Raw genomic sequence first — 20,520 nt, 5'->3', positions numbered from 1 at the left:
ATGTCTGCTCTCCATCAGATAACCTGCTTCAATTAACTGTTCACAGCGGGTGGTGCAGGCAGTGATCAGATGCCCCCAGCCTTTGATCTGCATAACTCCATATATGACAGTCCAAATCAGCCAAAAAAAATGTTTTCTACCCAATTGATCAGTTAAAAATTGAAAATACTTCAAACTCTCCATTTCCCTGTAAAAGACGTGTATGACACTCTAAGGTTTCCCAGGACTATATCCAAACCCTTTAAAGCAAAGCTAGCCTTAGTAATGTCAAAATGATGCTTTTTGCGTTACAGCCTATAATTGTCACTGGCAGATGACATGGCGCGTCTTACCTCTATATTACCCCATCCTTTACTAATAATATTACTGGGCCTGTCTCTGGTGTTTAAAGTGACACCTTATTATAAACTGATACCCAGAACTGAACTGCATATCCGAGATAAGGCTACACTAACACTTTGTAATGTAGTAGTGTTACGCTCCCGCGAGTTCATGCCTCTTTTAATACATGAGAATATCTTGTTGGCTTTAGAAGACACGGATTAATATTAAATTAGGTGATTTCATATGTGTTTTGCAAGTACAATCCAGATCCTTCTCTACCAGTGACTCTCCTAGTTTAACTCCCCTGAGCATACAATGACGGCCGATTATTATACCCAGATCCTTCTCTACAAGTATCTCTCTTAATTTAATTATCCTAAACATACGATGACTGCACATTATTACAATCAATCCTTCTCTACCAGTGACTCTCCTAGTTTAACTCCCCTGAGCATAAGATGACGGCAGATTATTATGCCCAGATCCTTCTCTACCAGTGACTCTCCTAGTTTAACTCCCCTGAGCATACAATGACGGCCGATTATTATACCCAGATCCTTCTCTACAAGTATCTCTCTTAATTTAATTATCCTAAACATACGATGACTGCACATTATTACAATCAATCCTTCTCTACCAGTGACTCTCCAAGTTTAATTACCCTAAATATACGATGACTGCACGTTATTACAAACAGATCCTCATCTACAAGTGATTTTCTAACACGGGACTCCGTAGTTTTACTGTTTTAATATAATTAATAAGTAAGTTTAATAGTGGACCCATCACTGAATCTTGGGGTGCACCTCTCATACTCAAGGCCCATTCATAGCACCAATTATTTACATGAGGGCTCATTCAGATGTCCATGCAAATTGGCTAGAAATCAGGATTGGCTCCAAACTAGACATTGTCAAATAAAAAGGTCTGAGAAAAATGTTTCAGGAAAATGTTTTTTTTTCCAAAAATCTCAACGTGAACACAGTCTTAATTTTTTATTAAAAGATTATTAGACAATTTTAGACAAACGTCTTTTAATGATTTGAGTGTTTTTGAAAAATACCAGCTTAGAGTGACTAGGAATATTTGTAATTGGAATATGATCTCGCTTACTAAAACACGGATGACCAGGAGGAATAAACTCTCCATTTCCCGAGACTAATAGACTAGAGGATTTCAGTCCTGGCCCTAGGAGGAGTGATCAGATACAATTCATCATAAATACTCCACTGCAGAGCTAGTAATATTTACGTTGGAATGTCAAAAGATATAGTCCCACCTGTTGAGGGTTCACCTATAAGCCGAGCTTCAAAAAAGTTCACTTCTTAAGGCTGCGTGCCCACGTTGCGTATTACAAGCGTATATGCTGCTGAATTTCCGCAGAGTAAACGCATGTAAAACGCATGTATATCCGCACCCCATGGTCCCCAATGGCATTCCGCAATGTCAATGCCCATGCTGCGGATTTTTCCGCAGCGTATATGCTGCGGTCAAAAATCCGCAGCATGTTCATTAATTTTGCGTTTCCGCATGCGGATGGTACCCAAGTCTGGAGGAGAGGAGACTCTCATTCAGACCTGGGTACCATTGTACCTGTAAAAAAAAGAATAAAATAAAGTTTATACTTATCTTCTGATGTCTTCCCGGTGTTTTCCCGCCGTCGCGAGGTGTGTGAAGGACCTGCCACGTCATTGAGTCATGTGACACATCACATGACTCAATGACGTCACCGAAGGTCCTGCACACAACAGCGTGAGCCGCTCAAGACTCCGGACGGGGCAGAGAATGCATCGGTAGGTGAGTATAAACTTTATTTTTTTATTTTTTACCATTCTGATTCTTTTTTTAACTATTACTGGTCACACTATATAAATCCATGCCGGTTGCATGGATTTATATAGTGTGAACAAGTTGTCAAGCACTTTCCAAGTGATGCTTGAATCACTTGGAGAAGTGCTTGATAACCCGCATGCGGAAATGCATGCAAAGACGCCTCACAAACGCTTGACAAACGCTTCTACCTGGCGGGAAAACCGCATGTAATATCCGCATGCGATTTTCCCGCCAGGGAGAAGCGTAAAAAATATGCTTCATTTCCGCAACGTGGGCACATAGCCTTACCATCATGGAAAATTAAATGTTAGGTGTCATGATTCCTCCCTTCAGAAGGTCAAGGGCATGGGCATGCTGAGATGTCAGTTTGTTGATAGACAGCTCAGTCATTCAATCGGGTGCAGGGGTGTCCTGAGCTGTTGGTACTTTGACAGCTCAGTCATCCAATCAGGAGACTAGGAGATGCTGGGCTTTTTGCAGGTGTTCCATGTGGCTAATTAATTCCTTGCTACTTAGCCCAGCTCAGAACTCTGCCAATCGTAGCACTCGCTCAGTGGTGCTTTTTGCCTGAATTTCTGTGCGCTGTTCATTGATCTATTGCTGCCTAAATTTGGACCTAGTTCTGACCATCTGTTTGCTCAACCCCTTTGCTCTGATCCACTATTCTCCTGGTATTTTGACTTCGGACCCTTACCTGACTTTGCTTTTATCTTTTCCCTCATTCTTATTACATGCTCACTTGTCATCTGACCCCGAAATGTTTGACTATCCTGCCTCATGGATTGTCTGTTATAGTACGATTTCAGTTTCATTTTTTTTCCTTGCCACCAATGGATCCAGCTTGTACTTTCTGATCAAGTGGAGAATCAGAACCAGATGGTCCAGGATCTGGCCAGGGTGCACCAGAAGCTAGAATCTTTACAGTCCCAACTACAAGGTCAGTTTACTAGTACAATGGGTGCTTCTCAAAGCTCTTCGCTAGTGACTGTATGTAGCATCGGCGTCTCTGCCGGGCAGAGACGCCGTTCCCCTCACCGCCGCGGTTCAGGTCCGGCATCTTTCTGCTCCCTTGCTGCTGTGGTGCGCACCGCGCGCAGCTCCCCGGGCACTGTGCTTAGGGCCCGCGCGCGCGCTCCCTCCCTCTTAAAGGGGCCACGCGCGCAGTCATAGAGACTTCTCCTATATAAGGCATCTACTCCAAAATGGAGGTGCCTGTGCAAGGTTGTTGTTCCGTGTGCTAACACTTGCTGTAGCCCTCAGGTCCCGCTGCTTTTCTGTCCTGCCTGCCAGTCTGTCTATCAGTCCAGCCCGCCAGCCTGTCTAACAGTTCTGTCCTCCTGTCTGTCTACAGTCATACCCGCCAGCCTGCTTACCTGGAGTTCCTGTCTGTTACCTGTTGTGTCCGCCAGCCTGCTTACCTGGAGCACCTGCCTGTAACCTGCTGTGCCCGCTAGCCACCCTACCTGGAGCACCTGCCTGTAACCTGCCGTGCCCGCCAGTCTGTCTTCCCGGAGCACCTGCCTATTATCTGACGTGCCCGCCTGCTTGCCTACCTGGAGCACCTGCCTGGCTATCTGCCGTACCAGCCTGCTTATCCACCCGGACCACCCGTCAGCCTTCCTGCCGTGCTCATCCGCTGTACTGGTCAGCTCCTGTCATCTGACCCGTGGGAGTCACCTGCTCTCACACAAGGTCAGTCCCAGAGTGGCACCTGGTCCACCTGCCCGGTTCCTCCCAGGGTCACGGACTCGACTGAGCCGCCGTGTGACCTGGGTCGGTCCGAGTAGGCACTTAGTTACGCCCCTCTGGTCCCTCCCGCAGCACAGAGGTTCCACCACCCGGACCCGTAACCTTGTAGTTATGACTTCTGTACCCTCTGATGTGCACTTGATCTCTCCCGATACATTTTCGGGGGAGAAAGCAGTTTAGGGTCTTCAGGCAGAGCTGCAGATTGTTTATTAAGTTACGACCCCAGTCTTCAGGGAATGAGTCAGCGGGTAGAAATAATTATGTCCCTGCTGTGGGGGGGGGGGCCCAGATTTGGGCATTTCCTTGTCCTCACAAGCAACAGAACAATGTTTTGTTGACACCTTAAGGATAATTATGATGACCCTGGTAGGGTCCAGGTCGGAGAGGCAGAGATCATAAACCTGACACATGGGGGCTGCACTGCTGAGTACTATAATTTCAAGTTCTGGCAATGGTCCTCTGTGTAATGATGCTGCTCTCAGGTGCCAGTTCTACAGAGGTCTTTCTGATACACTTAAGGACGCTCTGGCTCTGCATACTCCACCTTGCTCCTTGGGGGAGGCCATGACCCAGGCCATTCGTATGCATCCAATAATTCGGGAAAGATGTCGTGAGCAACAGAGGGTTTCGGTCATTCCTCCAGAGTCCATCCGCTTACCTGAGGCGGAACCTATGGAGGTTGGAGCTTCCAGCTCTCGGGCCGTTGAGAGGAGATGTCGGCTTGTTCTCGGACCAACAGAAGATACAGATAGAAAGATTTAATGGAGACAGCACCGACCTCCACCTGCAGAGCCGCCACCACATACCTCCACCTGCAGAGCCGCCACCACATATATGGCTGCTCTGTGCGCACAGGAGCTGTGATGAGGTCACAGGAGGGGAGGAGTCAGGGGTCACATGATCAGGGGCCTCAGTGGATGCAGGACTCTGCTGTGCTGGTTGTCATGGTGCTGGATGAGCTGAAGTTTATGTGTGGGGTCAGGAGAGGTTTACAGTGTGGATGTAGCAGAGCCGCGTGTGTACGAGGTGTACGGAGCAGAGCCGCGTGTGTACGAGGTGTACGGAGCGGAGCTGTGTGTTTACGAGGTGTACGGAGCGGAGCCGTGTGTGTACGAGGTGTACGGAGCAGAGCCGCGCGTGTACGAGGTGTACGGAGCAGAGCCGCGCGTGTACGAGGTGTACGGAGCAGAGCCGCGCGTGTACGAGGTGTACGGAGCAGAGCCGTGTGTGTACGAGGTGTACGGAGCGGAGCCGTGTGTATGAGGTGTACGGAGCAGAGCCACGTGTGTACGAGGTGTACGGAGCAGAGCCGCGCGTGTACGAGGTGTACGGAGCAGAGCCGTGTGTGTACGAGGTGTACGGAGCGGAGCCGTGTGTACGAGGTGTACGGAGCAGAGCCACGTGTGTACGAGGTGTACGGAGCGGAGCCGCGTGTGTACGAGGTGTACAGAGCGGAGCCGCGTGTGTACGAGGTGTACGGAGCGGAGCCGCGTGTGTACGAGGTGTACGGAGCGGAGCCGCGTGTGTACGAGGTGTACGGAGCGGAGCCGCGTGTGTACGAGGTGTACGGAGCGGAGCCGCGTGTGTACGAGGTGTACGGATCAGAGCCGCGTGTGTACGAGGTGTACGGAGCAGAGCCGCGTGTGTACGAGGTGTATGGAGCAGAGCCTTGTGTGTACGAGGTGTACAGAGCGGAGCCTTGTGTATACGAGGTGTACGGAGCGGAGCCTTGTGTGTACAAGGTGTACGGAGCGGAGCCTTGTGTGTACGAGGTGTACGGAGCGGAGCCTTGTGTATACAAGGTCTACGGAGCGGAGCCTTGTGTATACGAGATCTACGGAGCGGAGCCTTGTGTATACGAGGTGTACGGAGCGGAGCCGCATGTGTACGAGGTGTACGGAGCGGAGCCGCGCATGTACGAGGCGTACGGAGCGGAGCCGCGCGTGTACGAGGCGTACGGAGCGGAGCCGCGCGTGTACGAGGCGTACGGAGCGGAGCCGCGCGTGTACGAGGCGTACGGAGCGGAGCCGCGCGTGTACGAGGCGTACGGAGCGGAGCCGCGCGTGTACGAGGCGTACGGAGCGGAGCCACGTGTGTACGAGGCTTACGGAGCGGAGCCGGGCGTGTACGAGGCGTGCGGAGCGGAGCCGCGTGTGTACGAGGCGTGCGGAGCTGAGTGTGTACGAGGCGTACGGAGCGGAGCCGCGTGTGTTTATATTCTGTCTGTCAAAAACATGGATAGAACATGAACGTGAAAAGCAGAGGTGTGAACGAGGCCTAGGACTGACACTGCGCCTCCTTTATTTCATCCATGCTGAGCTCTTCATTGAGGCTGTGGAGACGATGGGGCAGATTTATCGCAGGTTCATGCTGTTTGATCTATGTGCACGTGTTTAGACTAAGTTTACACAAACCACTAGGTGGCGCTTCCTCTGTGCCAGGAATGTGTGCTTCCGTTTTGCAGCATTTTTCAATGCGCGGTGCCTCGCTCTAGACCACGCCCCTTTCCAGTAAGGCGACGCCCAGTTGTTGCAGAATGTCCTGAATAAGGTATAAATGATGAAACAAGTTGATCACATTGGCGGCTTCTGTTGAATAAAATGAGAGAGTCGTAGCTGTGGAATATTGTACAATGGATAATACAAAAAAAATAGGACTCGCACACCTTTAGTATTTAATTAATCCTCTATGTGGCCAATATACTAACATACTAATACTCGATGTGTCAGCGCACTGCGACTACTGATTACATGAACTCCAATATTGCTGTAAACATTAGGTGCTTCGTTAGCGTTTTTTGATCAACAAGCACAAAGCCTCCAACCACGTCAAGGTGACCTTTTAATATGAATGGTCCCTAACAACTATATGTCCTACCTCTCTATGTGCCAAACCTTGTGTTGGAAAGATAGGTGGATAAGGGTGTTGAGCCCTGGAGGGGGCCATAGTGTGCTGACTAGTGATGAGCGAGTATGTTCGGTTAACCCTTTCGGCGAGTATGCTCGGGCGAATAACCGAGTATTTTCAGCGTACTCGGTGATATGTTTGAATCACTCCCGTGTGCATGATTTGCGACTGTTTGACAGCTTTAATAAATGTAAGGAATGCTTGTTTCTTAAGCATTAGTGCGCTTCTGGTCGGCTCTTCTGTTTACTTGCCCCTGTATCATCAAATGATGCACAACACACTTACGGTAGTCTATAGTCGCCCCAATCATTTTGATGATGGCTCCTTCGCAATTTAGTGCAACCTCTTGAAGTGAGCTGGGTGTAAGTTAACTTTAGGAGCACGGTCTGGTCATTTTACACATTTTCGTGGATTAAACACTTTTGACTGTGCCAGGAAAGTTCTGATGTTACTTATCAATTACTTTTGTAAAGCCGCCTCTTCAGAGAGGAAGAGGACTAGAGCTCTAGCTCCACAATTTCCCAGAAGAGCATGCATGGCTTATAAGTCTCCTCACTCTGACATGCCAGGCTTGGCTTGTCACTCTCCACAAGCAGAAATGTTATCCCGTAGACATGATTTGTAAAGCTGAAAAGCCCAACCACATCTGCCATTGTTGTATGAGCTTGTATCGTACCGTCCATACTCCGTGAATATTATATGCCTTACAGAATACATGTCTAACTCTGGCTTGTGGGCCAAATCTGGCCCGCAGGGTTGTTATATTTGGCCCGCAATACCAGAACCGCCACCCCCATGTGGGGCTATTATTTGTATGGAGAACTAGGTGGGGCCCATCATACTGTATACTGGTTGACCCGTGACTTAGTCCAAGTTTTTCATTTTGACCCTCTGTGTGTTGGAGCTTGATATCCCTGCCTTACAGCAATGTTCTCAGGATTATATACACTGCTCAAAAAAATAAAGGGAACACTCAAACATCTCATCCTAGATATGAATGAATGAAATATTCTCATTGAATACTTTGTTCTGTACAAAGTTGAATGTTATGACAACAAAATCACACAAAAATCATCAATGGAAATCAAATTTATTAACCAATGGAGGCCCGGATTTTGAGTCACCCCCAAAATTAAAGTGGAAAAACACACTACAGGCTGATCCAACTTTGATGTAATATCCTTAAAACAAGTCAAAATGAGGCTCAGTATTGTGTGTGGCCTCCACGTGCCTGTATGACCTCCCTACAACGCCTGGGCATGCTCCTGATGAGGTTGCGGATGGTCTCCTGTGCGATCTCCTCCCAGACCTGGACTAAAGCATCCGCCAACTCCTGGACAGTCTGGTGCAAGGTGACATTGGTGGATGGAGCGAGACATGATGTCCCAGATGTGCACAATCGGATTCAGGTCTGGGGAACGGGCGGACCAGTCCATAGCTTCAATGCCTTCATCTTGCAGGAACTGCTGACACACTCCAGCCATATGAGGTCTGGCATTGTCCTGCATTAGGAGGAACCCAGGGCCAACCGCACCAGCATATGGTCTCACAAGGGGTCTGAGGATCTCATCTCGGTACCTAATCGCAGTCTGGCGAGCACATAGAGGGCTGTGCGGCCCTCCAAAGAAATGCCACCCCACACCATTACTGACCCACTGACAAACCGGTCATGCTGATGTTGCAGGCAGCAGATCGCTCTCCACGGCGTCTCCAGACTCTGTCACGTCTGTCACATGTGCTCAGTGTGGACCTGCTTTCATCTGTGAAGAGCACAGGGCGCCAGTGGCGACTTTGCCAATCCTGGTGTTCTGTGGCAAATGTCAAGCGTCATGCACGGTGTTGGGCTGTGAGCACCACCCCCATCTGTGGACTTCGGGCCCTCATACCACTCTCATGGAGTCGGTTTCTAACCGTTTGTGCAGACACATGCCACAGCTCGCACTGATGTGCCATATTGGATGAACTGCACTACCTGAGCAACTTCTGTGGGTTGTACTGTAGACACCGCCTCATGCTACTGTACCTCTAGGGGTGAGAGCAACGGCAAAATGAAAAAGTGACCAAAACAACAGCCCAAAAGGCTGAGAACAGAGAAATAGTCTGTGGTCACCACTTGCTGAACCACTCCTTTATAGGGGTATCTTGCTAATTGCCTATCATTTCTACCAGTTGTCTGTTACATTTGCACAACAGCAGGAGAAATTGATTCACAATCAGTGTTGCTTCATAACTGGACAGGTAGATTTCACAGAAGTGTGATTGACTTGGGAGTTACATTGTGTTGTTTAAGTGTTCCCTTTATTTTTTTTGAGCAGTGTACTTTGCCAAACTGTCTTTATCTGGTAATACACATCACAAGAAGGGGTTAAAACAATAAGAGCCCCAGTTTGTTTTCTTGAACCATATACCTTCCATAATAAAACCTTCAGATAAGCTTTAGTGGATCTCCTGAAATGACTCTGATAGAGCAGTGGTCCCCAACCTTTTTTGCACCAGGGACCGGCTTGAAGCAAGATCATTTTTCCATGGCCCAGCAAGGAGGGGGTGGGGTGGGCGGGGCTTTGGTCATATGGGGGCGGGGTAATGGAGGGATTTGGAGTTTAGTGCATACTTATCATATAGTGTAGACCAGGTCCCCGCCAGGAGCTATGCCAGGAGCCCCACATAATGTGCTGTGCCAGGAGCCGCATCACTGAGGCCCCATCACGCCCTGCAGCAGGACAGGGCAGCTGTCCTGACAGCTGCTGTTCAGCTGCATTTACTTCATCCCAGGGGCGGACACAGACTGTAGTGGGCCCCTGTGCAAGAAATTTTTGGGGGCCCCCCCCGCCCTTCATAAGGCAACAAAGTTATGTAAACATAACCCCCCCATGTGCATCTCTCACCCCCCCATGTGCAGCTCACCCCCGTGCATCTCTCATCCCCCTCCGTGCATCTCTCATCCCCCTCCGTGCATCTCTCATCCACCCCCCGTGCATCTCTCATCCCCTCCGTGCATCTCTCATCCCCCCCGTGCATCTCTCACCCCCCCGTGCATCTCTCATCCACCCCCCGTGCATCTCTCATCCCCCCCGTGCATCTCTCACCCCCCCGTGCATCTCTCATCCACCCCCCGTGCATCTCTCATCCCCCCCCGTGCATCTCTCATCCCCCCGTGCATCTCTCATCCCCCCGTGCATCTCTCATCCCCCCCGTGCATCTCTCACCCCCCCGTGCATCTCTCATCCCCCCCGTGCATCTCTCATCCCCCTCCGTGCATCTCTCACCCCCCCGTGCATCTCTCATCCCCTCCGTGCATCTCTCATCCCCCCCGTGCATCTCTCACCCCCCCGTGCATCTCTCACCCCCCCGTGCATCTCTCACCCCCCCGTGCATCTCTCATCTCTCCCCTCCCTCCCATGTGCATCTCTCATCTCTCCCCTCCCCCCATGTGCATCTCTCATCTCTCCCCTCCCCCCATGTGGATCTCTCATCTCTCCCCTCCCCATGTGCATCTCTCATCTCTCCCCTCCCCCCCATGTGGATCTCTCATCTCTCCCCTCCCCCATGTGCATCTCTCATCTCTCCCCTCCCCCCATGTGCATCTCCCATTCCTAGTTAATTGTATTTAAAAAAAAATAAAACTTGTTATACTTACCCCCATGCGATCCTTGCAGAATCCTGGCGCTCGTCCAAATCGCTGACACCAGGTTCTCCTGACTTCCGGCCATGTGACGGCGCCGTCACATGACCGGAAGTCAGGGGAATCATGAAGGTGCTGCCGCAGCAGCGCAGCGCTTAGATGTCCCGGACCCGGCGCTTAGCATGCGGCCGGGGGCCCCATGAGGAGAGAGACGCACAAGAGGGGGGCTCCGAGGGGGCTCCTACCGGCCGGGCCCCATACTGGAGTCAGGGCAGTCATGCCCTGATGGCGGCCCTGCTGGAGGCTGGAGGGGCCCCCTCTCCCCGCGGACCGGCTGAAAAACCCCAACGGCCCGGTCCTGGTCCGCGGACCGGCGGTTGGGGACCTCTGTGATAGAGGACTCAAACCTGCACTATGTCTACAAGACTGAAGAATGTTCAAGTTACCTCTGTGTCAAAAGAACTGGGGTCAATATGGAGAGTTGTGTCCAGTATAGCTGCATTTAATCTGTAGTAGTCACTACAAATTACTTGTGAGGCCACATCTAGAATGTGGGATCCAGTTTTGGGCTTCACATTTTAAAACAGTTATTCGGAAGTTAGAGTCAGTTCAGAGGCAGCAGCTAGATTATTACAAGGGACGGAGACTTCTCATATGTTGAGAGGTTGGAAAAGTTGGGCTTTTTTAGCTTAGAAAAACGAAGCCTCAGAGGAGATCTCACTTATATGTATAAATACATGTGAGATCAATACAAAGGACTTGTGTAATGGGATGGGTGGTGGAGCCACTGTGCCGTGGTGCAAGGAGAGACTCGGGAAAATAACTAGGGACCTCACGAAATTCAACTTCGATGTACAGCGGCTTGACTACTCCATGACCCAAGGAGGGGCGAGGAAGGTGGACCAGGTGCTAATCCGGGTCTGACCTCGGGAAGATAGCAACTGACCCCCAAGGGACAGGAGGCAGGAACAGGCGGGCACGGCTGGTAGACTGGCAGGCGGGCACGGTTGGTAGACAGGCTGACGGACAGGCAGGTAAATGGAGATACATGCACTGGGACCTGAGAACTAACAAGAGTGTTTAGCAAACAAATTTACAACGTTGCACAGGCACCTCCATGTTGGAGGAGGTGCCTTAAGTAGTTTATTTTATTTATTTTACTCACTTACATAGCGCCATTAATTCCACAGCGTTTTACAGACATTATGGGCACTGTCCCCATTGGGGCTCACAATCTACATTCCCTATGATTATGTCTTTTGGAGTATGTGAGGAAACCGGAGAACCAGGAGGAAACCCACACAAACTCCTTGCAGATGTTGTCTTTTTAGTGTAATCCAACCATTGGCCAGGGACATTCAGCATGGCGTGCGGCCCCTTAAGAGGCAGGAAGTGCGCGTGCCCCCCCAAGCACAGTACTCGGGGATCTGTTAGTTGTGCGTGTACCCCGGGCAGTGTCAGTGTGTAAGGAGGACGGAGGAGTGGAACACTCTTAGCGGGGGCTGTGGCAGTAAGGGGGTCGGCGTCTCTGCCACAGGAGAGGGGCAGGAGGCAGAGACGCAGGCGCTACAACTTGCACATGACTTATTCCTTCCAAGAACCAGGGGCACTCATTACGTTTGGAGGAGAGGAGATTCCGGCAGCTAAATAGGAAAGGGTTCTTTACAGTTAGAGCAGTCAGACTGTGGAATGCCGACCACAAGAGGTAGTAATGGCAGACACTAGAACAGTTTTTAAAAAATGGCTGGATGTTTTTATCACAACAAATGGCATTGTGGGTTTTAAATAAACTAGCGATAGAGAACGTATAACTGGTGGAGGAAGGTTGACCTTGATGGACCGGAGTCTTTATTCTAACAATCTATATAACACCAGCTACTTAAGCTCGGCTACTATTCTTTGCGGCCACTGCAGCTCAGCTCCATTGCAGTGACTGACAGAGGGCGGAAATGTAGAGGGAGAAATTGTGCGAATGCCTGTACAGGTCGAATAAACTTGTTCATAAAATCTGTTATGGCAATCTGCCAACAGCAGGGGGTGCCATTGCGCCCAGGCGTTGTGATGGGAGGGAATAAAGGAGACCACAACCCGGTGATGCTCAGCAAGAGTCCCTCACTCTGGGAGGGTCAAGAGTATATTTTTATAGGTTTTCCAAGGGGGTTTCCAGAACTGGGGCCCCTCTACAAAGACACTCAATTGTCTAATTAATCCAGTAGTCTTACTTAATTGGTTACACCCAGTTATGCAACATTACATCTATTACTTATCTACTTTAACATAATACTCTTGGCAGGTGGCCATCATCATCTCAAGTTCACTTTAAGCAAAGTCATTCTTGTTCTTAAAGTTATATGAAGCTCTCAACCGCCATCTTGGATATCTGTATGTCGCAGCAGAAATTCTTCTTAGCACAAAGTCTTATATAATTCAAACACATCACACAATTAATATAAGAATCTGTTCCTTCACAAAATCCTTGCGAAAAGTGCGATATCCATTGAAGATGTTGATTATGGTTAAGTGAATCAGCTGCTCAGTGGAACTCTCTCTCATAGTAATGGTTATCTCATTCAGTTGAGTAGGATGGTACGTCAAGAGGAGGCAAGAACATATACAAGAGAGCAGAAAGTAGTCATAGCTAAGATTGTAACTTTCATTACTGATGCTTTGCAGAGGTGAAATCTAGTACCATTGGATGAGAGACTTGGGGAGGAAACCTGAATCAAATTAATTTGGAATGGAAAATCTGTGAATCTGAGGAAGTTGGCAAAATTCTGCTTTGACTTCCACATAAAGACAGCTATTTATGAAGTGCAACCAAAAGAGTCATTCCACATACAGTTCCTGATGGTTTAATGGGAATGACTCCAAAACATTTACTAGGTGTCCATCATTTTTGAAGGTTGGTACTGTAAAATCTTTGGAAGTGCACCCCAGCCACCACCATGCTTCACCGTAGGCAGGGTGTTCTTTTTAGCATTTGCTTCATTCATCCTCTTTCAATAATACTTTTATCCATAGGCCTGAAAATGTTCTGTTTTGTTTCATCGCTCGACAGGACAGAATCCCAAAATTCCTGTGACTTATTGACATGATTTTGACACTATTAGAGCTGACAACTCTGGTCAGTGAAGGTGTACTTCTTGGAGATGGGTCATGTTTCCTTCAAGTCCAGGTAATGTAGTCAGTGTTCCTGGGACTTTGAATGTTTTTAGAGTTACAGCTGGAAGCAGTCTTTACAAGTTCAATATCTTTGCAATTCTTTTGTATTCTTTTCCTTGTTTCCACTAAGCAATGGTCTCTTCACAACTTTTTCAACCACTCTCGAGAACACAAGAATATTAATGAACCAAAGGGAGTTAACCATAAAGACTGGGCTAAGATTCCTCAGGAATGAGGCAAAACCGATGTCTGGGTATGTGGGTATGTAGCAATGTTTACAGCTGGTGATAACTGCCATAATGATAATAATTTTTATTTTTATAGCGCCAACATATTCTGCAGCACTTTACAATTTTAGGGGGACTTATACAGACAATACAGACGTTACAAAATAAGCATAACTCATATCAAAAGGAGTGAGGGCCCTGCTTGCAAGCTTACAGTCTATGAGGACATAGGGGGGGCACAAAAGGTATCATGTACATATGTTATATAATATAGCCATAATATACTAAATAGGGTATGTACATAACACTACATGAACTGTTCGCCAGTCAGTACGTGTACATTACAGACTATTATGTGCATGAATGGTATGAATTTGAAGAAAATTTTAATATGGGCTAAACTAGGACAGTTAGATAAGTATGTTAAGGCGATAGGCCAGTCTAAAGAAATGGGTTTTTAGGGCACACTTAAAACTGTGGGTATTGGGAATTAATCGAATTGTCCTGAGTAGTGCATTCCAAAGAATTGGCGCAACACATGAGAAATCTTGGAGACGAGAGTGGGAAGTTCGGAGGATTTTAGTTTAAAGTCATTGGCAGAACAGAGGGCATGGGTAGGGTGGTGACTGCGATGAGGGAGGAGATGTAGGGCGGTGCTGAAGCATGGAGCGCTTTGTGAGTAAGCGTGATAAGTTTATATTGAACTCTGTATTGGATGGGCATAGGGAACAGGCATCGGTGTAGCGGTTGGAGAGGAATATGATCCTGGCTGTTGCATTAAGGACGGATTGGAGATGGCAAAGTTTAGAAAGAGGGAGACCGATTAGTAAAAAAGTTGCAGTAGTCCAGGCGAGAATGAATAAGAGCTACAGTAAGAGTTTTTGCCGAGTCAAAGGTAAGAAAAGTTATGAGTCTAGAGATGTTTTTGAGGTGTAGATGACATGAACGAACGAGTGATTTGATGTGAGGAACGAAGGAAAAATCTGAATCAAACATGACCCCAAGACAGCGGGCATGTTGCTGGGAGTAAAGGTAGAGCCACAAACGGAAATAGCAATAAAGGGCACAGGTAGGTTAGTGGAGGGAGGCAATACAAGTAGTTCAGTTTTTGGCAGATTCAGTTTTAGATAGAGGGAGGACATACTGTTAGAGACAGCGGAAAGACAATCACTGGTCTTTTGTAATAATGCAGGGGTGATATCTGGAGCAGAGGTTTATAATTGGGTGTCATCAGCATAGAGATGGTACTGAAAATCAAATCTGCTGATTATTTGTCCAATAGGAGCAGTGTATAAGGAGAAAAGAAGGGGGCCTAGGACTGATCCTTGAGGAACACCGACAGTAAGGGGAAGGAGAGAGGAGGAGGAGCGGTCAGAGAGGTAGGAGAACCAGGAGAGAACAGTGTCGTTGAGGCCAATAGTGAGGAGCATAGTGAGCAGGAGCTGGCGATCCACAGTGTTGAATGCTGCAAAGAGATCCAGGAGAATCAGCAGGGAGTAGTGGCCATTAGATTTAGCTGTTAGTAGATCATTAGAGACTTTAGGGAGTGCAGTTTCAGTAGAGTCTAAAGAGCGGAAACCAGATTGGTAAGGGTCAAGAAGAGAGTTATCTGAGAGATAGCGGATTAGACGGGAGTGGACCAGGCATTCCAGGAGTTTAGAGATAAAGGGAAGATTGGAAACAGGTCTGTAGTTAGCAGCGCAGTTCTGGTCAAGGGATAGTTTTTTAAGTAATAGATGTACAGTACAGACCAAAAGTTTGGACACACCTTCTCATTTAAAGATTTTTCTGTATTTTCATGACTTTGAAAATTGTACATTCACACTGAAGGCATCAAAACTATGAATTAACACATGTGGAATTATATACTTAACAAAAAAGTGTGAAACAACTGAAAATATGTCTTATATTCTAGGTTCTTCAAAGTAGCCACCTTTTGCTTTGATGACTGCATTGCACACTCTTGGCATTCTCTTGATGAGCTTCTAGAGGTAGTCACCGGAAATGGTTTTCACTTCACAGGCGTGCCCTGTCAGGTTTAATAAGTGGGATTTCTTGCCTTATAAATGGGGTTGGGACCATCAGTTGTGTTGTGCAGAAGTCAGGTGGATACACAGCTGATAGTCCTACTGAATAGACTGTTAGAATTTGTATTATGGCAAGAAAAAAGCAGCTAAGTAAAGAAAAACGCGTGGCCATCATTACTTTAAGAAATGAAGGTCAGTCAGTCCCAAAAACTAGGCAAACTATGAAAGTGTCCCCAAGTGCAGTTGCAAAAACCATCAAGCGCTACAAAGAAACTTGCTCACATGAGGACCACCCCAGGAAAGGAAGACCAAGAGTCACCTCTGCTTCTGAGGATAAGTTTATCCGAGTCACCAGCCTCAGAAATCACAGGTTAACAGCAGCTCAGATTAGAAACCAGATCAATGCCACACAGAGTTCTAGCAGCAGACACATCTCTACAACAACTGTTAAGGAGGAGACTTTGTGCAGCCGGCCTTCATGGTAAAATAGCTGCTAGGAAACCACTGCTAAGGACAGGCAACAAGCAGAAGAGACTTGTTTGGGCTAAAGAACACAAGAAATGGACATTAGACCAGTGGAAATCTGTACTTTGGTCTGATGAGTCCAAATTTGAGATCTTTGGTTCCAACCACCGTGTCTTTGTGCGACGCAGAAAAGGTGAACGGATGGACTCTACATGCTTGGTTCCCACCGTGAAGCATGGAGGAGGAGGTGTGATGGTGTGGGGGTGCTTTGCTGGTGACACTGTTGGGGATTTATTCAAAATTGAAGGCATACTGAACCAGCATGGCTACCACAGCATCTTGCAGCGGCATGCTATTCTATCCGGTTTGCGTTTAGTTGGACCATCATTTATTTTTCACAGGACAATGACCCCAAACACACCTCCAAGCTGTGTAAGGGCTATCTGACCAAGAAGGAGAGTGATGGGGTGCTACGCCAGATGACCTGGCCTCCACAGTCACCAGACCTGAACCCAATCGAGATGGTTTGGGGTGAGCTGGACCGCAGAGTGAAGGCAAAAGGGCCAACAAGTGCTAAGCATCTCTGGGAACTTCTTCAAGATTGTTGGAAGACCATTTCCGGTGACTACCTCTTGAAGCTCATCAAGAGAATGCCAAGAGTGTGCAAAGCAGTAATCAAAGCTATATGTGGCTACTTTGAAGAACCTAGGATATAAGACATATTTTCAGTTGTTTCACACTTTTTTGTTAAGTATATAATTCCACATGTGTTAATTCATAGTTTTGATGCCTTCAGTGTGAATGTACATTTTTCATGGTCATGAAAATAGAGAAAAATCTTTAAATGAGATGGTGTGTCCAAACTTTTGGTCTGTACTGTATGCTGGCGTGTTTAAAAGAGGAGGGGAAAAATACCAGATGAGAGGGAGAGGTTGAATATTTTAGGTAGGTGAGTGGTGACAGCTGGAGAAAGGGACTGAAGAAGATGTGAGGGAATAGGGTCACTGGTGCAGGTGGTAGGGCCAGAAGATACAAGGAGCCTGGTCACTTCTTCCGTGACTGCATCTTGCTCATTTTCTGACTTTGAACCAATGTTGGAGGGAGGAGCATGCATAACATTTGGGGATTGGGAGAAAATTTCCTATCGGATATGGTCAAATTTTTCTTTGAAATAATTGGCCAGATTTTCAGCGCTGAGGTCGGTGGTCGAGGCCTGTGCTGTTTGATTAAGGAGAGAATGAAAAGTGTCATAGAGGTGTTCAGGATTATTGGACAATAAGATGATGAAGTTGTTAAAGTTGGTTTGTTTGGAGAGGTGAAGGGCGGAGTTATATGTTTTAAGCATAAATTCATAATGGATGAAATCTTCGGCCAGGTTAGATTTTCAACACAGCCGTTCAGCGCACCTGGAGCACCGCTAGAGAAAACGTGTTTGCGGCGTGTGCCAGGGTTGTTGCCATCTATGCCGAGTTGTTCTAAGTGTAGGAGGTGCGGCTTCATCCAGGGCGCATTACAATATTTCGTTATAGTGCTTCAGTGCAGGGTCAGGACATGAGAGGGAGGAGATTGGGGCAAATGATGATTGCAACGTTTTCATAAATCTCTGGGTGTTAATGGCGCATATATTTCTATAAGTGTGGAAAGTGGGGGTGTCATGAGTGGGGTTACAGTTCTTGACAGATAATGAAAGAAGGTTGTGGTTAGAGAGCGGAAGAGGAGAGTTAATAAAGTCATGTACTGAGCATAGCCGGGAGAAGATCAGGTCCAGTGTGTTCCCGTCTTCATGTGTAGGAGAATTAGTAAGTTGTGAAAGGCCGAAGTAAAAGGTTAGCGATAAAAGATGAGCGAAAGATGGGGAAAGGGGATCGCCAATTGGGATGTTAAAGTCCCCCACGATGAGAGTGGGGATGTCACAAGATAGAAAATTTGGAAGCCAAGTGGAAAAGTGATCCAGAAACTGATGGGAGGTGCCCGGAGGGTGATACATACATGCCAGTCACAGGGAGAAAGGCCGGTAGAGTCTGACAGTCTGGACCTCAAAAAGAAGGGAAGATAAGGGAGGGGTACTGGGGGAAAAAGTGCATTTTGTTGAAAGGAGCAGACCAACACCTCCGCCTGATCTGTTGTTAGTTCTCGGGGTATGAGAGAAGTGTAGGCCACCATATGAGAGAGAGCAGCAGCGGCGGTGGTATCTGACTACTGAATCCATGTTTCAGTGAGAACAAGAAGGTTAAGGGAATTGAGAGGAAAAAGTCATGGATGTAGGAGAGTTTATTACATGCTGACTGCACATTTCAAAGGGCACAATTGAAAGAGACAGAAGGCATGCAAGGAATATTAATGAGGTTAGCAGGGTTTCTGAATGTAGCAGGGAAAGGGTTCTACTAAGTACTCAAGATGCAGCTCATGAAGGGATGGAATCATTCTTGGATGGCAGGAGTCATTAAATGTGCAATTTTGTGGTGAATTTAGAGAAACCACATGTTATATTAGTTGTGTTGAGCTTTTTATATTGTTCTTGTTTCATTAGTTTATTGCAAACAGCAAAACGGGTTTGGAAATAAAAGGAATTTGGAAAGGAAGTTGAATAATTTTTATTGCAACTATATGTATAATAATTACTTTTATATTTGGCAGCACTTTACAATGCACAGGGTACTTGTACAAATAAGACTTTTCCATAGAATAAGCTTGGTTATTATTCAAGGCAGCTCATAAAATGGTAGAGACAGAATCTAAAAATAAAAAACAGAAAATCCCATTGTATGATTTTTGCATAATTAATTTGCATTTTATTGCATGATATAAGTATTTGATCACCCACCAACTAGAAAGAATTCTGCTGGTTTTTCTTTAAGAAGCCCTCCTACACTGCATTCATAACCTGTATTAATTACACCTACATTTCCCACATTCTGAACATGAAAAAGGCTTCTTCCCTGTGTGGGCTTTCTGGTGGCTATCAAGATACTCTTTCCGAATAAAACATTTCCCACATTCTGAACATGAAAAAGGCTTCTCCCCGGTGTGGGTTCTCTGATGTTTGAGAAGATTTGATTTGTCTGTAAAACATTTCCCACATTCTGAACATGAAAAAGGCTTCTCCCCTGTGTGGGTTTTCTGGTGGTTATTAAGATGCGCTTTCCGCATAAAACATTTCCCACATTCTGAACATGAATATGGCTTCTCCCCTGTGTGAGTTTTCACATGCTCAATAAGATTTGTTCTCTGATAAAAACATTTCCCACATTCTGAACATGAAAAACGCTTCTCCTCTGTGTGGGTTCTCTGGTGTCGATCAAGATCCGCTTTCTGAATAAAACATTTCCCACATTCTGAACATGAAAAAGGCTTCTCCTCTGTATGGGTTTTCTGGTGGTTATTAAGATGCGCTTTCCGCATAAAACATTTCCCACATTCTGAACATGAATATGGCTTCTCCCCTGTGTGAGTTTTCACATGCTCAATAAGATTTGATCTCTGATAAAAACATTTCCCACATTCTGAACATGAAAAAGGCTTCTCTGTGTGGGTTCTCTGGTGTCGATCAAGATCCGCTTTCCGAATAAAACATTTCCCACATTCTGAACATAAAAAAGGCTTCTCCCCTGTGTGGGTTTTCTGGTGGTTATCAAGGTGCTCTTTCCGAATAAAACATTTCCCACATTCTGAACATGAAAAAGGCTCCTTCCCTTTGTGGGTTTTCTGGTGGTTATCAAGATACTCTTTCCGAATAAAACATTTCCCACATTCTGAACATGAAAAAGGCTTCTCCCCGGTGTGGGTTCTCTGATGTTTGAGAAGATTTGATTTGTCTGTAAAACATTTCCCACATTCTGAACATGAATATGGCTTCTCCCCTGTGTGAATTCTCTGATGTATAACAAGATCTGATTTACGATTAAAATGTTTACAACATTCTGAACATGATAATGGCTTCACCCCTGAGTGAGCTCTCCGCTCCTTAGCTCCCTTTCTGTGCTCAACATTCTGTAATGAATCAGAAGATAGGACCACTTGACCATAAAATAGATCTTTTCTGTGAAGGGCTGATGTTATATCTGAAGCAATGGCATGCTCTTCATATGTATCTGGTGTGATACCATGATCATCTGCTTTCAAATCTGAGGATATCATATGTCTTTCTGAGTTCATGGTAAAGGCATCTGCCAAGAATAAAACAAACATATTTGTAATAATGTAA

At 46.7% G+C, this 20,520-nt stretch overlaps 2 protein-coding genes across 2 annotated transcripts in view; both read right to left on the bottom strand.

Moving 5' to 3' along the window:
- LOC141201572 (uncharacterized) overlaps positions 1-20,520 on the bottom strand; it is a 935,513-nt gene that overhangs the window by 866,731 nt on the left and 48,262 nt on the right. The gene's annotated exons all lie outside the window — the stretch shown is intronic.
- Positions 18,645-20,520, bottom strand: part of LOC141201554 (uncharacterized) — a 28,127-nt gene continuing 26,251 nt past the window's right edge. The window contains exon 7 of the mRNA XM_073663550.1: positions 18,645-20,482. Coding sequence (XP_073519651.1) covers positions 19,206-20,482 — 1,277 coding nt within the window. The 3' untranslated portion in view covers positions 18,645-19,205. The remainder of the gene's footprint in view (positions 20,483-20,520) is intronic.

Source organism: Phyllobates terribilis, unplaced genomic scaffold (assembly GCF_046119375.1).
Source record: "Phyllobates terribilis strain yellow unplaced genomic scaffold, ASM4611937v1 Scaffold_119__1_contigs__length_5224398, whole genome shotgun sequence".
NCBI classification, from domain to species: domain Eukaryota; kingdom Metazoa; phylum Chordata; class Amphibia; order Anura; family Dendrobatidae; genus Phyllobates; species Phyllobates terribilis.
The sequence above is the reverse complement of the archived record's forward strand: the minus strand, read 5'-3'. Positions and strand labels throughout refer to the sequence as shown.